The 14906-nt window shown below is 42.1% G+C and overlaps 1 protein-coding gene across 15 annotated transcripts in view; it reads left to right on the top strand.

Annotated features, from left to right (window-relative positions):
- The window catches only part of SULF1 (sulfatase 1), a 182943-nt gene that overhangs the window by 83474 nt on the left and 84563 nt on the right, over positions 1–14906 (top strand). For 13 of the 15 annotated variants that reach the window (XR_002343270.1, XR_002343269.1, XR_002343271.1 and 10 more), the window contains 2 exons: positions 11056–11128; positions 11428–11662. Coding sequence is in view for 10 of the 15 variants with exons in the window: in XM_021089268.1 (XP_020944927.1) it covers positions 11488–11662 (175 nt within the window). In the remaining 5 variants the exon portion in view is untranslated. Of the gene's footprint in view, positions 1–8925; positions 9203–11055; positions 11129–11427; positions 11663–14906 lie in introns of those variants that run through there. The other 2 variants (XM_021089260.1, XM_021089265.1) reach the window with 2 other exon arrangements.

Here is a 14906-nt window from a genome sequence, read left to right as displayed (position 1 = left end):
GTTCATGAGGATTCCACCCCCATGATCTCATCACTGTCCTCAAAGACCCCACCTCCTAATACTGTCACACTGGGGGGTTAGGGTTTCAACATATGAATGGTGGGGGGGGGGAATATAAACATTGACTGGACTACACCTTCAAACTCAGAGATGCTATAATGTATTTTGAAGAGTGCTTTCCTCTATTTTATCTCTCTAGAGTAGAAGTTGCCTGTCTCCTTTCTCATATGTGATCTGGCCTGTGAAATAGTGTTCCAAAGAAGTACAGCAGATCTGCATCAGAGGGTTGCTGTTTGCTAATTTTGCAAACCTGTTCATGACCATGTACCAGTTTCCTTTTGTTTGCGTTTTGAGGGTGTATGTGGGAGATCCTAAAATGGAGGGACCAGAAGCATCTCAAATCTAATCCTTTGTATGTTCATCCATGATTGAAACTAAAGTCAATCAGGAAATAGAAAAAGGGTCAAGAAAAGCAAACAAGCAAATAAACAAAACCTGCAGAGATCCACCAGGACCGGAGGTCTTGGTAAACTTCATTGACAGCCAGACTTACCCAATAACTGTTAAGAATCCAGTTCTGCTAATGATGACAACTAATATTTTGAAGCTGTCATGCTGTTGTATGACACATTTTGATAATGTTTCACCATAACAAGCCAAAAGAATGATGTCCTAGATATTCAAAACTTTACAAGGAATTTTCTAAACAATCCAGACTCATCACTTTTTATAGTTATAAATCCAGGCTGCGCTTTGCTAATCTGTCCATCAGTGAAAACTGTTTTAGTTTCTCCTCCACTTGTATATGCAAATTTTATATACAAGCTCAGTTCAGATAACAGGGGAGCATTCTTTATTTTTCCTTAATTAATAAGTAAACATTATGTACCTTTGTACGCATAATATTTTAGGAAGCTTACAAATATAATCAAAAACTGCTTTTCTTTCTGAAGACTTAGATATTAAAATGAGCCCAACCAAGTTGCATTATAATCTCTAATATCACATCAGGTTTTAATAAGCCTCCTTTTTGCAGCACACATGTGCTTAAGACTTCATGGAAACCAAATCTGTGGAGAGAAGGGATTACTTGAGATTACTTTGAAATATGCATTGTTTGAAATGGCCTCTGGTGACCAGCTTTCATGAATGGCTCGTTTTACTTGTGGGGCACATCATCTGGTTTAATTATATCAGCTCCTTTGTGTGACAAGTGCTGGTGTGTGCGCTGAGAAATGAAAATTTAAAACAAGCTAGAATAGTTAGTGAGAAAATAAATTCTGAATGGGAACACCATTGGGTGTTTGTAGTATAGAAGCATAGATGAGCTTTAAGGACTCAACTAGCTGTAAACATCTATTTATAAAGATACTTTAGTGACAGTAAACATACATTTACCCCAAATGTCCCTATATGTAGATCATATTCTGAGCCTTTTCAGGAAGATTATTTTACAAATATGACAGACAATTGTTTAGGGTGATAATACAGCTCTTAAATGTTTCATCTTATAAATTCTTCTGCTTAAAACTTCATAAAGTTCACTCTTTTGTAACAAGAGAGTGAAAGGTGAGTTTTTGGTAGCCAAAATATTACCCAGCATCTATCTGGACAAAAAAAAAAATTAAGACAGAAGTCGTATTTTAAGTTTCAAGTTACTACAGGCCTTCAATACAAGTACCATCGTTCAAATCAGTGTCGGTGAATTTATGGTTTTGAAAATCTCCTACTGGGTCTCTTCAGGTGCTAATTCATCTGAAGCCTTTGATGAATATCGCTGTGTCCTAGTACTTATTTGGGGGTAGGTCAATGAATTTGATTGGACAAGAATGCCGTAAATCAGATGGATGTCAATAAATATGGGTAGACAGTTTATCCTTGCTGTATGCTTTATTTGTGCTTTGTGGCTACAATGAATACATTCATTCTCTTAAAGACCCTTGCTAGTTACTCAGTTTGTTCCACGGTAGTGATATTTTCCATGATCAATGGCCTGAATTTCACTTGAAATTTAAGTAGAGTTGCTTTTTTGACTTGATAAATGTACAGCTCTGCTTATTTGGCCCTGGGAGATAAGTAGACAGCTAAAGGAAAGATGACAATCTGGTGACAGTTTAGGGATTTAGGTGCGTAGAAAGCACATGTGGAAGATGATTGTCATTGAAAGTCTTGGAATGATATATTTAACCAAAAAATCCCAAACCAGCATATCCCAGTACAACTTGTGAAGGAAGTATTTTTGAAATGTCAATACATGACCTAATCTGAATGTTAGCATTTCCTTGAAAATGGGTCTCTGAGCAAAGATGTTGATTTAAACATGTGATTTTTTTTTTAAAGTTTCTCTTGTAAGTATACATTTTGGAAGGGGGGAAAAAAAATCAGAGCTATTGTTCATAATTTGCCCCTAGATCTTGAGCTGAGAACTAGAATTTCTTGTCTTTTGAAATGTGTACTCATTTTTCATACTGTGTCTCCTGACCTCTTTTTTTTTTTAAGGGTTTTTTTTTTTTCTTTCTTTCTTTTATTGGGTATGCTAGCAACATGCAGAAGTTCCCAGGCCAGGGATGGAACCCATGCCACAGCAGTGACCTGAGCCATAGCTGTGACAACACTGGATCCTTAACCTACTTAGCTACCAGGGAACTCCTTCAGCTAAGCTTTTTTTTTAGGGCCGTACCTGCGGCATATGAAAGTTCCTAGGCTAGGGGTCAAATTGGAGCTGCAGCTGCCAGCCCACACCACACCCACAGCAACTCGGGATCCAAGCCTATCCGTGACCTACCCCACAGCTCACAGTGATGCCGGATCCTTAACCCACTGAAAGAGGCCAGGGATCAAACCCGCGTCCTCATGGATACCAGTCAGGTTCGTTACTGCTGAGCAAGGTCCCTCAGAAGGAATCTGTGTCTCCACTCTGCTGTATTTAAACCCTTAGAAGGCATTAAAGAGTGTTATATCAGTAGTGAGCTTTATGGCATAGAAAGTAGCGCAGTGGAAACTCTCTTGCCTGTAGCTTAATTTTTAAAGTCGAGTGTTCCTCTTTCCTCACATAGATGTTAACTACAGGAACATATTTTTGAAACGCTCTTGAAATAAAAATGTGGCACCTAATTGTTTTTTAACAATATTTTCTTCAACTTAAATGTATCACAAGAATTGTGGAGCTTTAAAATAAATTCCTATTTTGCCAGATTATGTACATCAGGGGAACAAACTAAAATGAAACATGTCCAAGAAATTCCCAAACTTATTAAAATGTACATTTTTAGCACTAAGAATGGTAGAACTTCAAGCTGCAAAGAAGACTATGTTTCTTCATTACTTGAAATATGTGTCTGCCTGAGTGAATATACTTATATACATACCTAAAATACGCGTATGTGAGTGCCTGCACATGCACAAGTGTGTGTGTATCTTGCAAGAAAAAAAGATAAACACATAAGGCACTGATGAAACCTGATGCTTGTGGTAGACAAGAGTGCTCAGCAAACACATTAGCTGCGCTGTCAATTTCCAGCCGCTTGCAGTGGGTTGGGGCCATGTGACTAGTGACAGCCAATGAAATATTAGAAGTGGTCTGAGTCACTTCCGGGTTCAAGCCAGGGGAAGCTCTCCTGCAAGATTCTCCAGTTTTTTTGTTTTGTTTTGTTTTTTCTTCCTCTGCTTCCTGGGCCAGCTGTTGCAGCAACCAAACAAGAGTGCCCCATCAGCCTGCGTCCATGGACGACCCAGCAGAGCATAGCTCCTTGTCACTCTGTGTAGGATGACTTGTAGGATGGGTTAAGCATTGATATTTGGGGGGTTTTCTGTTACTGTTATTGCAGCAAACTATTCCCACTGATTTATGCAATACTTCAAGATACTTCAACAGAGACGAGCTATAAATATTTAAAACCAAAGGCAAATATAATAAAAGTATACTTTAAGACCAAGCTAAGATGCATTAAGACTGCATTTGTAGTTATTTTTATTCATATGCTATCCTTTCACTGACCCATTTGAACGGAAGTTTCCAATGCTTCCCCCCTTTGGAAGTCCAACAGTCTTTTTGTTCTCCTTCTCTCAGATCTCTTTGCTATCACTGGACCTCGTGACCATTATCAGACCCGTTTGGACATTTTGTAGCATCTGCTTCTGGAATATCATGTCCTCCTGGGTTTTGTTTTGGTTTTTTTCCCCATCATTTTAGGTCATTTCCTTTTTCTCTGCTTTGCTAATTTCTCTTTGAAAAGAAGCTGGACGAATCTTAGTCTTGGACTTTTTTGCGTTTGCTGAAGTGCCTTGGTAAGCTCAGTTTTATATGGGTTTTGGTTCCTATCTTGGCGGGGTAACTCAAAAGTACACTGTAACCTCTCATTTCATTCTTATGACTGTTTAACTCTTTCTGTTCTCTTCCTGCATGAGAAGTTAGAGGGAAAGCCTAGAAAAAAATTTCACTTAGTTCTATTTAGATCTTGCAGTAGATCATGGGGGGAAAAAATCCAACTTAGACATAAATGCATTTAAAACATAATTTGTTGCTCTCCCTCACCATACCCGAGGGATAAACAACACTAACAATTTTGTGAATAGATGACTTTTCAAGGTTCTTTCCAATGTCAAGATGCACAGTGTTGCTGGGAGAAAAAGCAGAAAGGGAAGAAAAACAAACACTGTTGAAGGAGGGTCTCACATTTAGCCAAGGAGTTCCCCAAAGGTGCTGCAGGTCAGAGACACACACTTTTCAGCTGTCATTGGTGGCTGGAAGAGATTTATTATTAGAGGAAAATAAAAATGTAACTGCACCAGAAGGAGACTGCTGTCTATCTTCTTTGCTTGGAGTTGTAATAAATTAGATGGGGAAACAGGCTTTCTGGGGATTAACAGTAGATGAACTTTGCCGACTGGGGGGGTTTTAAAGAAGAAATTAGCTCCTTCATGGTTTCACATATATCTTAAAGAAGCCAGCACATCCTGAAGTCTTCCTCTAAAGAAAAAAAGTGATGTATGGGCAACTTGAAAGTCAAAATTAAAGGAAAAGGGCCATGTAAACTGACCCTAGGGAATGTGAGAACCATGTAGATTGGTATGGGGGTGGGGGGAAGGAGGTTGTGGGTAGGGGGGTGGACACCACCTTCTCGCTAGTTATAATCCGATTTTGCCCCCACTCTGATGATAAACTAAGTGTGTTCTGGCTAAATTCAGCATAGAGTCACTGCTTGCTGCTGGCCTAATCTTCCTGCGACTGCAATTGGTTATGGTGTCCCTTTTTTTCCTCTCTGTCTTCACTCTGGAGTGGCATGGCTTTGTACGAGAAAAAATTCCTTTGCCCGACCTGAGAAATTGATCTCTGTGCTGAGTGTGTTGTTCTGATCCTGTTTTGCACATACTTCAGATGTGTAGTCATTCATTCATAAAATTCTGCGTTATCCTCAGGTTAAAGGCGCGCGCACGCACGCACGCACACACACACACACACACACACACAGGGAAAGCTATCACACAACAACTACTATGTGATGCCAGGCTTTTAGAACTTAGGGCAATTTCAAGGCTTTAAGGGGGGAAAAGTGAATTAAGTTAGTGACCAGGGCCAAGTCTATAGCCTTAGAAGTGAAAGGCCAGGCTTGACTATGGAACCAGGTAAACTATAGTTCAGTAACTCTCAAACCCTTTGGGCTCGGGATCCCTTTATACTATTGAAATTGTGTTTTTATGCCTTTATGTTATTAAGCTTGTGTTTATGGGGATTGTAGCTATTGATACTCAGAAATTCAAACTGAGGGAGTTCCCGTCGTGGCACAGTGGTTAACGAATCCGACTAGGAACCATGATGTTGCGGGTTCGGTCCCTGCCCTTGCTCAGTGGGTTAACGATCCAGCGTTGCCGTGAGCTGTGGCGTAGGTCGCAGACACGGCTCGGATCCCACGTGGCTGTGGCTCTGGAGTAGGCCAGTGGCTATAGCCCCGATTAGACCCCTAGCCTGGGAGCCTCCCATATGCCGCAGGAGCGGCCCAAGAAATGGCAAAAAGACAAAAAAAAAAAAAAAAAAAAAGAAAAAAAAAAGAAAGAAATTCAAACTGAGAAATTTTTAAAATATCAATTAAAAAATAGAGAATTCCCACTGTGGCTCAGTGGGTTAAGAACCCGACATAGTGTCCATGGGGATGTAGGTTCAATCACTGGCCTTGCTCAGTGGGTTAAAGATCGAGCATTGCTGTGAACTGCAATGTAGGTCCCAGATGCAGCTTGGATCCTGCATTGCTGTGGTGTAGCTATGGCTCTGATTTGACCTCTAGCCCGGGAACTTCCATACGCCACAGCTGTGGACCTTAAAAAAAGAAAAAAAAATTAAAAAATAAATCTTTTGTATGTTAAGAGATATATTATGAAAAATAACTGTATTTTCCAAACCAAAAAAATGTTGGTGACTAAAGTGGCATTGTTTTGCATTTTTGCAAATCTAATATTTATCTGAGTAGAAGAGGACTGAATGCTTATATCTTCATCTGCATTCAATCTGTTGAAATATATTGTGTTGGTTGAGGGATAGGAATAAAATTCAGCCTCATATGGATAAACAGTTGGAAAAGGAGAAGTATTTCAAGAGCTCTTCCAAGTACTTGTAGAACTACTTTGATACTATCCCCAAACTTGACAAGTGGTGATTTCTAAGGGTGAGCTGAAAGCACGTCGGTGAGCTTTTAATAGTCTGTTATGTTAAAATTCAGTGGTCATCTTGCATTTTAATTGATTTTTTAACTCATGCATGATTTTGTAGCATTGTATTTGGTCATTTGGGAAATATTGGTTCATCGAATTATGGCAATAGGCTAAACGTTGACACATTTCACTTTACAATATCAAGAAATAATATTCATTAGTATCAATATCAGTGTCACAGGAAGAGTTTATACATTGGGAAGCTACTAAGCTCACAGTAGCAGATACAATTTTCCCAAAATTCTGCAATTTTGCTTTTGAATTGAAAGCTAGATTTTTTTCTTTCTTTCTTTCTTTTTTTTTTTTTTTTTTTTTTGCTTTTTAGAGCCGTACCTGTGGCATGTGGAATTTCCCTGGCTAGGGGTCGAATCAGAGCTGCAGTTGCTGGCCTACGTGCCAAAGCCACAGCCACAGCAACTCAGGATTCTGAGCCGTATCTGCAAACTACACCACAGCTCACGGCAATGCCAGATCCTTAACCCACTGATTAGGGCCAGGGATCGAACTCACATCCTCATGAATACTAGTGGGATTTGTTTCCTCTGCACCACAATGGGAACTTCTTGAAATCTATGGTTTCTATCATTAGCAACAAATACCATTTTCCTTGCAATGATAGTCTCATGTCAGTTATGACTTGAGAAAATATCTGCTAAAAATCTGTCCAAATAATTCTTTCAAAATAAATAATTCTTTCAAAAATAGTTTTCAAGTTAAAACAGAAGGGGGGGAAAAAAAAGATGTGTCCAGGAGTTCTCTGGTAGCCTTACAGTTAAGGGTCCGGTGTTGTTACTGCTGTGGCGTGGGTTCAATCCCTGGCTGGAGAATTTGGTTTGCAAAATAAAATGTGTCTAGTTCACTTTGGAACTCACTCACCGTGCCTTTCCCCGACAAGCATCAACCTCGCCTCCATAGGCAGCAAAGTGTTATGTCTCTCCTCTCATGAAACAGAAAATTTTAAAGAGAAGCTGTGTATCCAGTGTCAAAGGTTAATCAAATTAACCATTTTACTGCCTCATCTGCAGTGAAACTAGCTTTTTAAAAAACTGTATGTGATACCCCCTTGATTCATACAAAAGCAGTTTTATCCATCATTGCTCTTACACCATGAGTGCACATGTCAACAAAGTGAAAACAGGCAGTGATGTGTGTTCTTATCAAAATAGTTCTGGCCTTGTAGGCTCTGCCCACAAGGATCTCAGGGTCCTCCCAGAGTACAGCTTGACAGCCACCGCGGTGGACAAGCCTATCACCGGCATCCCCTTTACCTCGGCACCAGCTGCCCAGACAAGGGAGAGGGGTCGTGATGAAGACAGACACCCCTTAAACGTACCGGGGCAATGAGGGCTTTGATTTAGTGTGGGGTTTTGCTAGACAAGCATATGTGAACTAGACTTTCTGTCCAGTTGGCTTGAAGTCTTCCCGGTCTTTTCTTTCTTTTATATGTGACTTGAAACTTTTAATGTCACATTTATAGTTGGCTGGACTGCCCCGAACAAAGTGCTGTAAACTTGCCACACCAATTGGCCGTAGCTACAATTGGCGTTTTCATTTTAGGGCTTGAAGAAAAGGCGGCTTGTGTTCTGGTGCTGATTCGTGAATACAGCATCGTTCCTCAAGCTCACTTTCCATGTGTGAGAAAAACCTCTTTTGACATTTCTCCCATTTGCAACGATTTCTCAAGACAAATTGTTAGTCTCTAAGGACACTTGTCGTCCGCCACGAAGTATCCAATTCAAACATGGCATCCTTGTTGTCTTTGTCAAGGTCTGCATTTTGTCTGTCAGGGTTTTTTTTGTTTTTTTGTTTTTTCCTTCTTCTTTACTTCTTTTCCTTCTGGAGCTGGAAACCAAGCAGTGAGAGGATGACAGGTTCTAAAAGGTCATTTTTGAATAAAGAATTGTCTGTGTGCACTTTTCTTCAGAGTGGTGTGTTTTGTGTGTTTTAGTGAGGGGAGGTGGACTAGAAGTGGGGGCTCTCCTGCTGCCCAGACCTGTCTGAATGTTTCATTTTCTTTACCACTCAATTTCTCAGCTTTTACATATGAACCCTCTGAATCAATAATAAACTGTGGCCAAAAAAAAAAGTCGATCTCTTCTGCACCGAACACTCCAGAAAGAAAGCCACTTTATATAAAATGTGCCACCTTTCCGCTCCCGTTCTCTTATGCGGAAATGATTTTCAATGTAGTTTATATAAGGTGCCATTAAGGTTCATTTTCTTTTTCCTAAAGGAAGAAGTAAAGTAAATAAGATAAAGAAAAGAATAACCTGGAACATTGATTGGGTTCCAGGGAATGTTATCAACGTCTTAATTGTCAAGAATTTTCAGTTTAATGTTGTGACTGATTATTTAAACCAAGTGCCGCTGTTCCCCCCTCCCCCATACTCTTGAGTCTGTATTTTCTGGGTCACCCTTGTCAGCAGAGGTTGGTTTAAGCCATATCAGATGCAAGAAACGCTGCTGTCTCTTCACACACCTTCGCCGGCTTTGAGAGGTGGGCAAAGTTTTGCTACTTCGAGAACCAATCCTCTGAGAAATCTCTCATTTAACTCTTTCGGCTGATGCATGCTCTATGGGAAAAAGCCAGTGTTTCGCTCATTTCTTTCACTTTCCTGTCCTTTCGGGTTCATATCAGTTTTCTCATGATTTAAAACAAATGCCCAGAAACCAGTCAGTGCAGAACAATTGTGGGCTTTCACTGTTCAGTATGCAAGGCAGTCAGTGAAATAACCCCAAGTTATTACCAAAAAAACCCCCCAAAAAACCCACACACCAAGCCACAGGATCAATCGGAGGAGGCTGACTTCTTGCTCTGCAGATAATGTGGTCAGAGCTTCCTTGCTGCAGACACTGGATTTTTGTGTGAAAACCTAGTTCTTGTTGAGTCTCCTCTCTCTCTTCCTCTCTCCCCCTCCCTCCTCCTCTCTCCCCCCCCTCCCCTCTCGAAGAATAATTACAGGCTGGAGAGTGAAAAGCATTAGAACTGTTTACAAAACAGCTCATAAAGTTTAAAATAATAGGTGGGTGGGTGAGTGTGTGTGGGTGTGTGTCTAAAACACAGTCATGTGTGTGGCAGGGGCAAACCGTATAGCATCTTTCTTTCTTCTTTCACTCTCCCTGCAGAACTGAAGGCAGGGTCCCCTCCCTTCTGCTTTGCAGCCCTCACACTTAATTCATGATGCTTATTTGTCTGATGCCAGTTTACTGTTGAGGATCAAAATACAGACCCTCAGGTGTGTGAGGACAGAGTGCCTGCTGGAGCGGGCTGCTATCTAATTAATTTTAGGGCATCCAAAATTCCCATACAGATCCTCCGTCCTGACATGCATGAGAAAGATTTTTTTTTTTTTTAAATGAGCCCTTTGCTATCTTTCAGAAGTCCAAGAGAAAAGCTTTCAGCAGGTTAGTGTTCTAAAGTGAAAGGGGTATTTTCCCAACCCTTTCAAAAGTCTCCTCCTGCAACGATTTTGGAGCTCCCCCCTCCAGATTTTACTCTTTTAGGGTGGAAGAGTCGCTTCTCACCTCCAGCCTCAGAGCCGATCAATCAGTCATTTTGCTTTGCAGGTCGAGATCCGCTGCAGCAAAGCCAAACCTCAGTGCTGGCGGCGCTGCACTGGGTCTGGGCAGCAGTGAGGCTGGTGCTGACAGTCGGCGGAGGGCTCTGTCCCCTTAGGCGCCGACGCTCTGGGAACACAGGCTGGAGCCAGGGACCAGCCCCGACCGGAAAAGGCACCCCTTCCCCTGGTGATTGATGGAGGACAGTGAGGAGCTTTTTGGAGGCTGGGAAGGGTTGTCCTCAGAGTCACTTACTCTGAAGTCTTTGTCAGCAGAAAGAACTCTTCTGGGTAGGGAGTGACATCAGGCAGATGACACATGACAGCTTTGCATTTCATTCGGCTTGATTAGTACTCAATATCAGCCACAGGTGAGTTAACGCTCCCCCCCACGTGCCCCAAGCGCCAGCTGCTCCCCAGATGCAAACCGTCCACTGCCCTGTGCTTTTGCAGGCACTGCAGGCTCATCCTGATCAATCATTCTTTTCTTGGGGATCTTTAAAGTACTGTTAAAGTGTGAGCAGGAATGATACCCGTATCACTGTATTTGTGATTCTGAAATGTGTGTAGTATTCAAGTCATTCATTAGCAGTTCCGAATGTTGTTTCCTTCTGTTTTTCCTTTTTGCAGTTCAGCTTTAAATTATATGTGTGTGTATCTATACATATATATTAATATATTTATATATAAACTATATATATATATGCTGTTTCAAGAAGTTATATCAGAACAAAAATCTATATCAAAAATCCTTGAATGACATTACCTTTGTATTTTTTTCTCCCCCTTGCAGGACCCCATCTGCAGATGTCCTGAATACCTCTGAGTACAGAAATCGATCATTCAACCAGGATACCTAATTCAAGGTATGAGCTCTTGTCAGAAAGCTTTTTACATCCGAGCTCTGTGTTGGAAGTTCTGTTTTGGCAACGAATTTTGAAATCGGAAAAGTTGGAATGAGAATAAAGAACAAAAGTGAATTTGCAAAATAATCAGGCGCTTAAAAAAAAAAAAAAAAAAGCCACAACCCAACGCTTCTGACTCACGGGCAGCCCTTTTTCTGCCAGCTTAGGTCTCACTGCATTGGAGCCCTTTTTCTGCAACTGTGTTTGGAGTTTGGATTTCATTTTAGTCTCTCCCTCTCTCTTTCTCTCCGACTGCCCAGACCTGCAGGAACCAGGAGAGACAGACATTTTGATAGTTTTGTGACGTTGGACCGAACAGAATGAAGTACTCTTGCTGTGCCCTGGTCTTGGCCGTCCTGGGCACAGAACTACTGGGAAGCTTCTGTTCTTCGACTGTCAGATCTCCGAGGTTCCGAGGACGGATGCAGCAGGAACGGAAGAACATCCGGCCCAACATCATTCTTGTGCTGACCGATGATCAGGATGTAGAGCTGGGTGAGACCCTGGGGCTTCCACTTGTCAGTCTCTTCTGCTCAGCTGATGCGCTGGCTTTGCCTCATTTGTAACAGTCAGTGAACATTCAAGGGTTTGGCACTGAATGGTCGTACCTTAACCGCCACCCTAGTTTGTAAAATGCACTTGTGTGGCTTCTAAGGTGTTTGGCTTGTGTTTCGATCTGACTTTTCTGGTCTTAAATTTTTGAAGCGGTCTGGGGTGAGAAATAGGAGAAGATGAGGCTGTGGGGCAAGAGGAAACAGGAAACTATAGACCTCAGGCATTGGATCATGAGTCTTGGAAGCTCTTGTTCAAAAACTTTTTAAAATGTTTGGACAAAGTTTCAAAGTGTAGGAGATTAGTAATTCTCTGCAATGCATATGAGCAAAGATAGTTCCAAAAAGAACGTTCGATGGCCATGGTTATTACGGTGCATCATTCCTTCACAATTCGCAACTGTCAGGGAATTGAAAGTTACAGTATTCTGCGAAGTCGTGATTCCCTACTACCGCCTTAGACATGATGCTTTTCTGAAGAAATCACCCACTGGGTTAATCCCGGAGCGCTTAGAAAGTCTGCCGCATCTTCTCTTTCAATCTAGCTTCTGTTATCTTCTGATTGTGGTTCATACCTTCTTTAATGGCCCAGCCCTATGGTCCTGCCTGTAAGGCTGGTGTCCGGTTCTTCTGGGTACCTAGGACAGATGAAAGGCTGGCCCTTATAAGTTGTCACCACCCCTCATTTCCATTCCTGGACCCAATTCCTCGTTTTCAGGAATCGCTCAGCTAGTCTTACTTGTCACAGTCAACTTTGACTGTCTAGTATATTTTAGACTTCATACTGGTGAGGCACCTTGCGCTTCTTTGCAGAGCTCCTCTGGCTCGGGTTCTTGAGGATAAAAGCCTCCAGGTTGGGCCTTGATCCACAGGGAAGGGAGCTTTGATTTCCAGTTTGCAACCAAACCAGGAAATCCCAACAAAGTTCTTTGGGTTCAGCTAGAAGCCAGGCAAGGATCGCTTAAGGGGATTTGCAGTCTGCCTTCTCTTCATGATGGATTTTCAGGCAACATTCCAAAATGAGAAGTCTTGCAGGTCTGACTTAAGTACGTGTGTGGCTGATGGTTTAACATTTTTACTCACCTACAGAACAAGTAACGTGAAGACATTTCAACTCACCTTCCTTAGCGTGTCTCATATCCATCCCTTTCTCTGAGGCCATTCTCATCTCCCGGTTTTTCCCTGTTTGGTCACCTGACTTACCTGGCCCTCCTGCCTGTTCTTCCCTTCATGCAAGTATCTGATCAGGTCTCTGCTTAAAACCCTCCGTGGTCTTCCTTAGCAAAAGAATTAAGCCCCTCTCTCCTCTGCAGGTTAATGAGCTCTGAGCAGCAGGCCCTCGAGTCTCTGTGTTGGGCTATTTTCCTTTCCCCCACTTTTGTTTTGTGCTTCATGGAAGCAACTTAACTTCCCTGAAAGTGTCTAGTGGTCTCATCTCCCTCACCTGTATTTCATGCCTTCGTATGTGGCATCGCCCCCCCACCCTCTTTCTCCTCCTGAAGAAGTCCTACCGATTCTTCATGACCCAGTCCAGATACCTTGCCCTTGTTGGGGCAGGGGGTCCTCATTCGCCAAAACCTTCCTGCGCCCCCAGCAGGGTGGGTGCAACTTTCCTTTGCACCCAGCACCTTGAACCTGCCTCTGGCAAGACCCTTAATCCATGTGCTCCCTTACCTGTCTGTTCCACTGACTGACAACAACTAGAAGGTAGGGTAGTACTTTGTTTTCAGGTGCAATCCTGATCCTGGGACTGTGCTGGGAATCTAGTAGGTGCTAAAAAATACTAAATAAACTCAAAATGGGAGTTCCCTTCATGGCACAGTGGAAACATGAGGTTTCAGGTTCAATCCCTGGCCTCGCTCAGTGGGTTAAGGATCCGGCACGTTGCCGTGAACTGTGGTGTAGGTCGCAGATGCAGCTCAGATCCCACATTGTTGTGGCTGTGGTGTAGGCTGGCAGCGTAGCTCCGATTAGACCCCTAGCCTGGGGACCTCCATATGCCTCAGGTGTGGCCCTAAAAAAACAAAGACAAAAATAAATAAATAAATAAATAAACTCACAGTGGACCCACAAGGACCTGAAAAAAGTTAGCACAATTCGCATAAATGAATAAGTATCCATCATGATCTAGCTCTTTGTCTTTAAAATAAATTAAGGAAATTTTTTTTTTGTCTTTTTAGGGCCACACCTGTGGCATATGGAGGTTCCCAGGCTAGGGGTCCAGTTGGAGCTGTTGCTGCTGATCTACGCCAGAGCCACAGCCACGCCAGATCCGAGCTGTGTCTGTGACCTATACCACAGCTCACGGTGACACTGGATCCTTAACGCACTGAGCAAGGCCAGGGATCGAATTGTTTGATAAATATATTTTAACAGAATTCAAAAGTTCACCCTTATCTTAGAGTTCATTCATTCATTCAGTCAACATTTACTGAGCAGTTACTAATACTGGCTTCCATTGGAAGCACATGGACATAATGGTAAAGCATCATAGGCCACGTTCCATCAACCTAGCTCTTTCCTGCAAATTTGGCTTTACTTCCTTTCTTAATTTTCTAGCCAGATAGCACACTAAGCATTCACTTGTTTCATCTTCACAATCACTCTATTAAGAAGTTACTATTACTCTCTTCAGTTTATATGGTTAGGATAAATGGGGCGTAGAGAAGTCACGTAGGCTGTGCTAGGAAGTGCTGCATCCAGGACCTGAAGTAGGTCTTCATCTCCACGGCTACATATTTGACCATGATCCTTCCATTAATCCATCCTTCGACAAAATTTTTTTTTGTCTTTTTAGGGCATATGGAGGTTCCCAGGCTGGAATTCCAATTGGAGCTGTATCTACCAGCCTACACCACAGCCATAGCAATGCAGGATCCAAGCCAGGTCTGCGACCTACACCACAGTTCACGGCAATGCCGGATCCTTAACCTGCGGAGCGAGGCTAGGGATTGAACCTGCATCCTCATGGATACTATTTAGATTCATTTCCAGTGAGCCATGATGGGAACTCCCTGGTGTTTTTCTTTTTCTTTTTCTTTTTTTTTTTTTAATCATCCTAACCATTTTTAAGTGTTCACTTCAATAGTGTTAAGTACAGTCACCTTATTGCACAACCAATATCACAAACTCTTTTCATCTTACAAAATTAAAACTCAACCTATTCAACAATAACTCTTCATACTTCC

The sequence above is a fragment of the Sus scrofa genome, chromosome 4 (genome assembly GCF_000003025.6).
Source record: "Sus scrofa isolate TJ Tabasco breed Duroc chromosome 4, Sscrofa11.1, whole genome shotgun sequence".
NCBI classification, from domain to species: domain Eukaryota; kingdom Metazoa; phylum Chordata; class Mammalia; order Artiodactyla; family Suidae; genus Sus; species Sus scrofa.
Note: the sequence above shows the minus strand (reverse complement) of the source record. Positions and strands in the feature narration are given on the sequence as shown.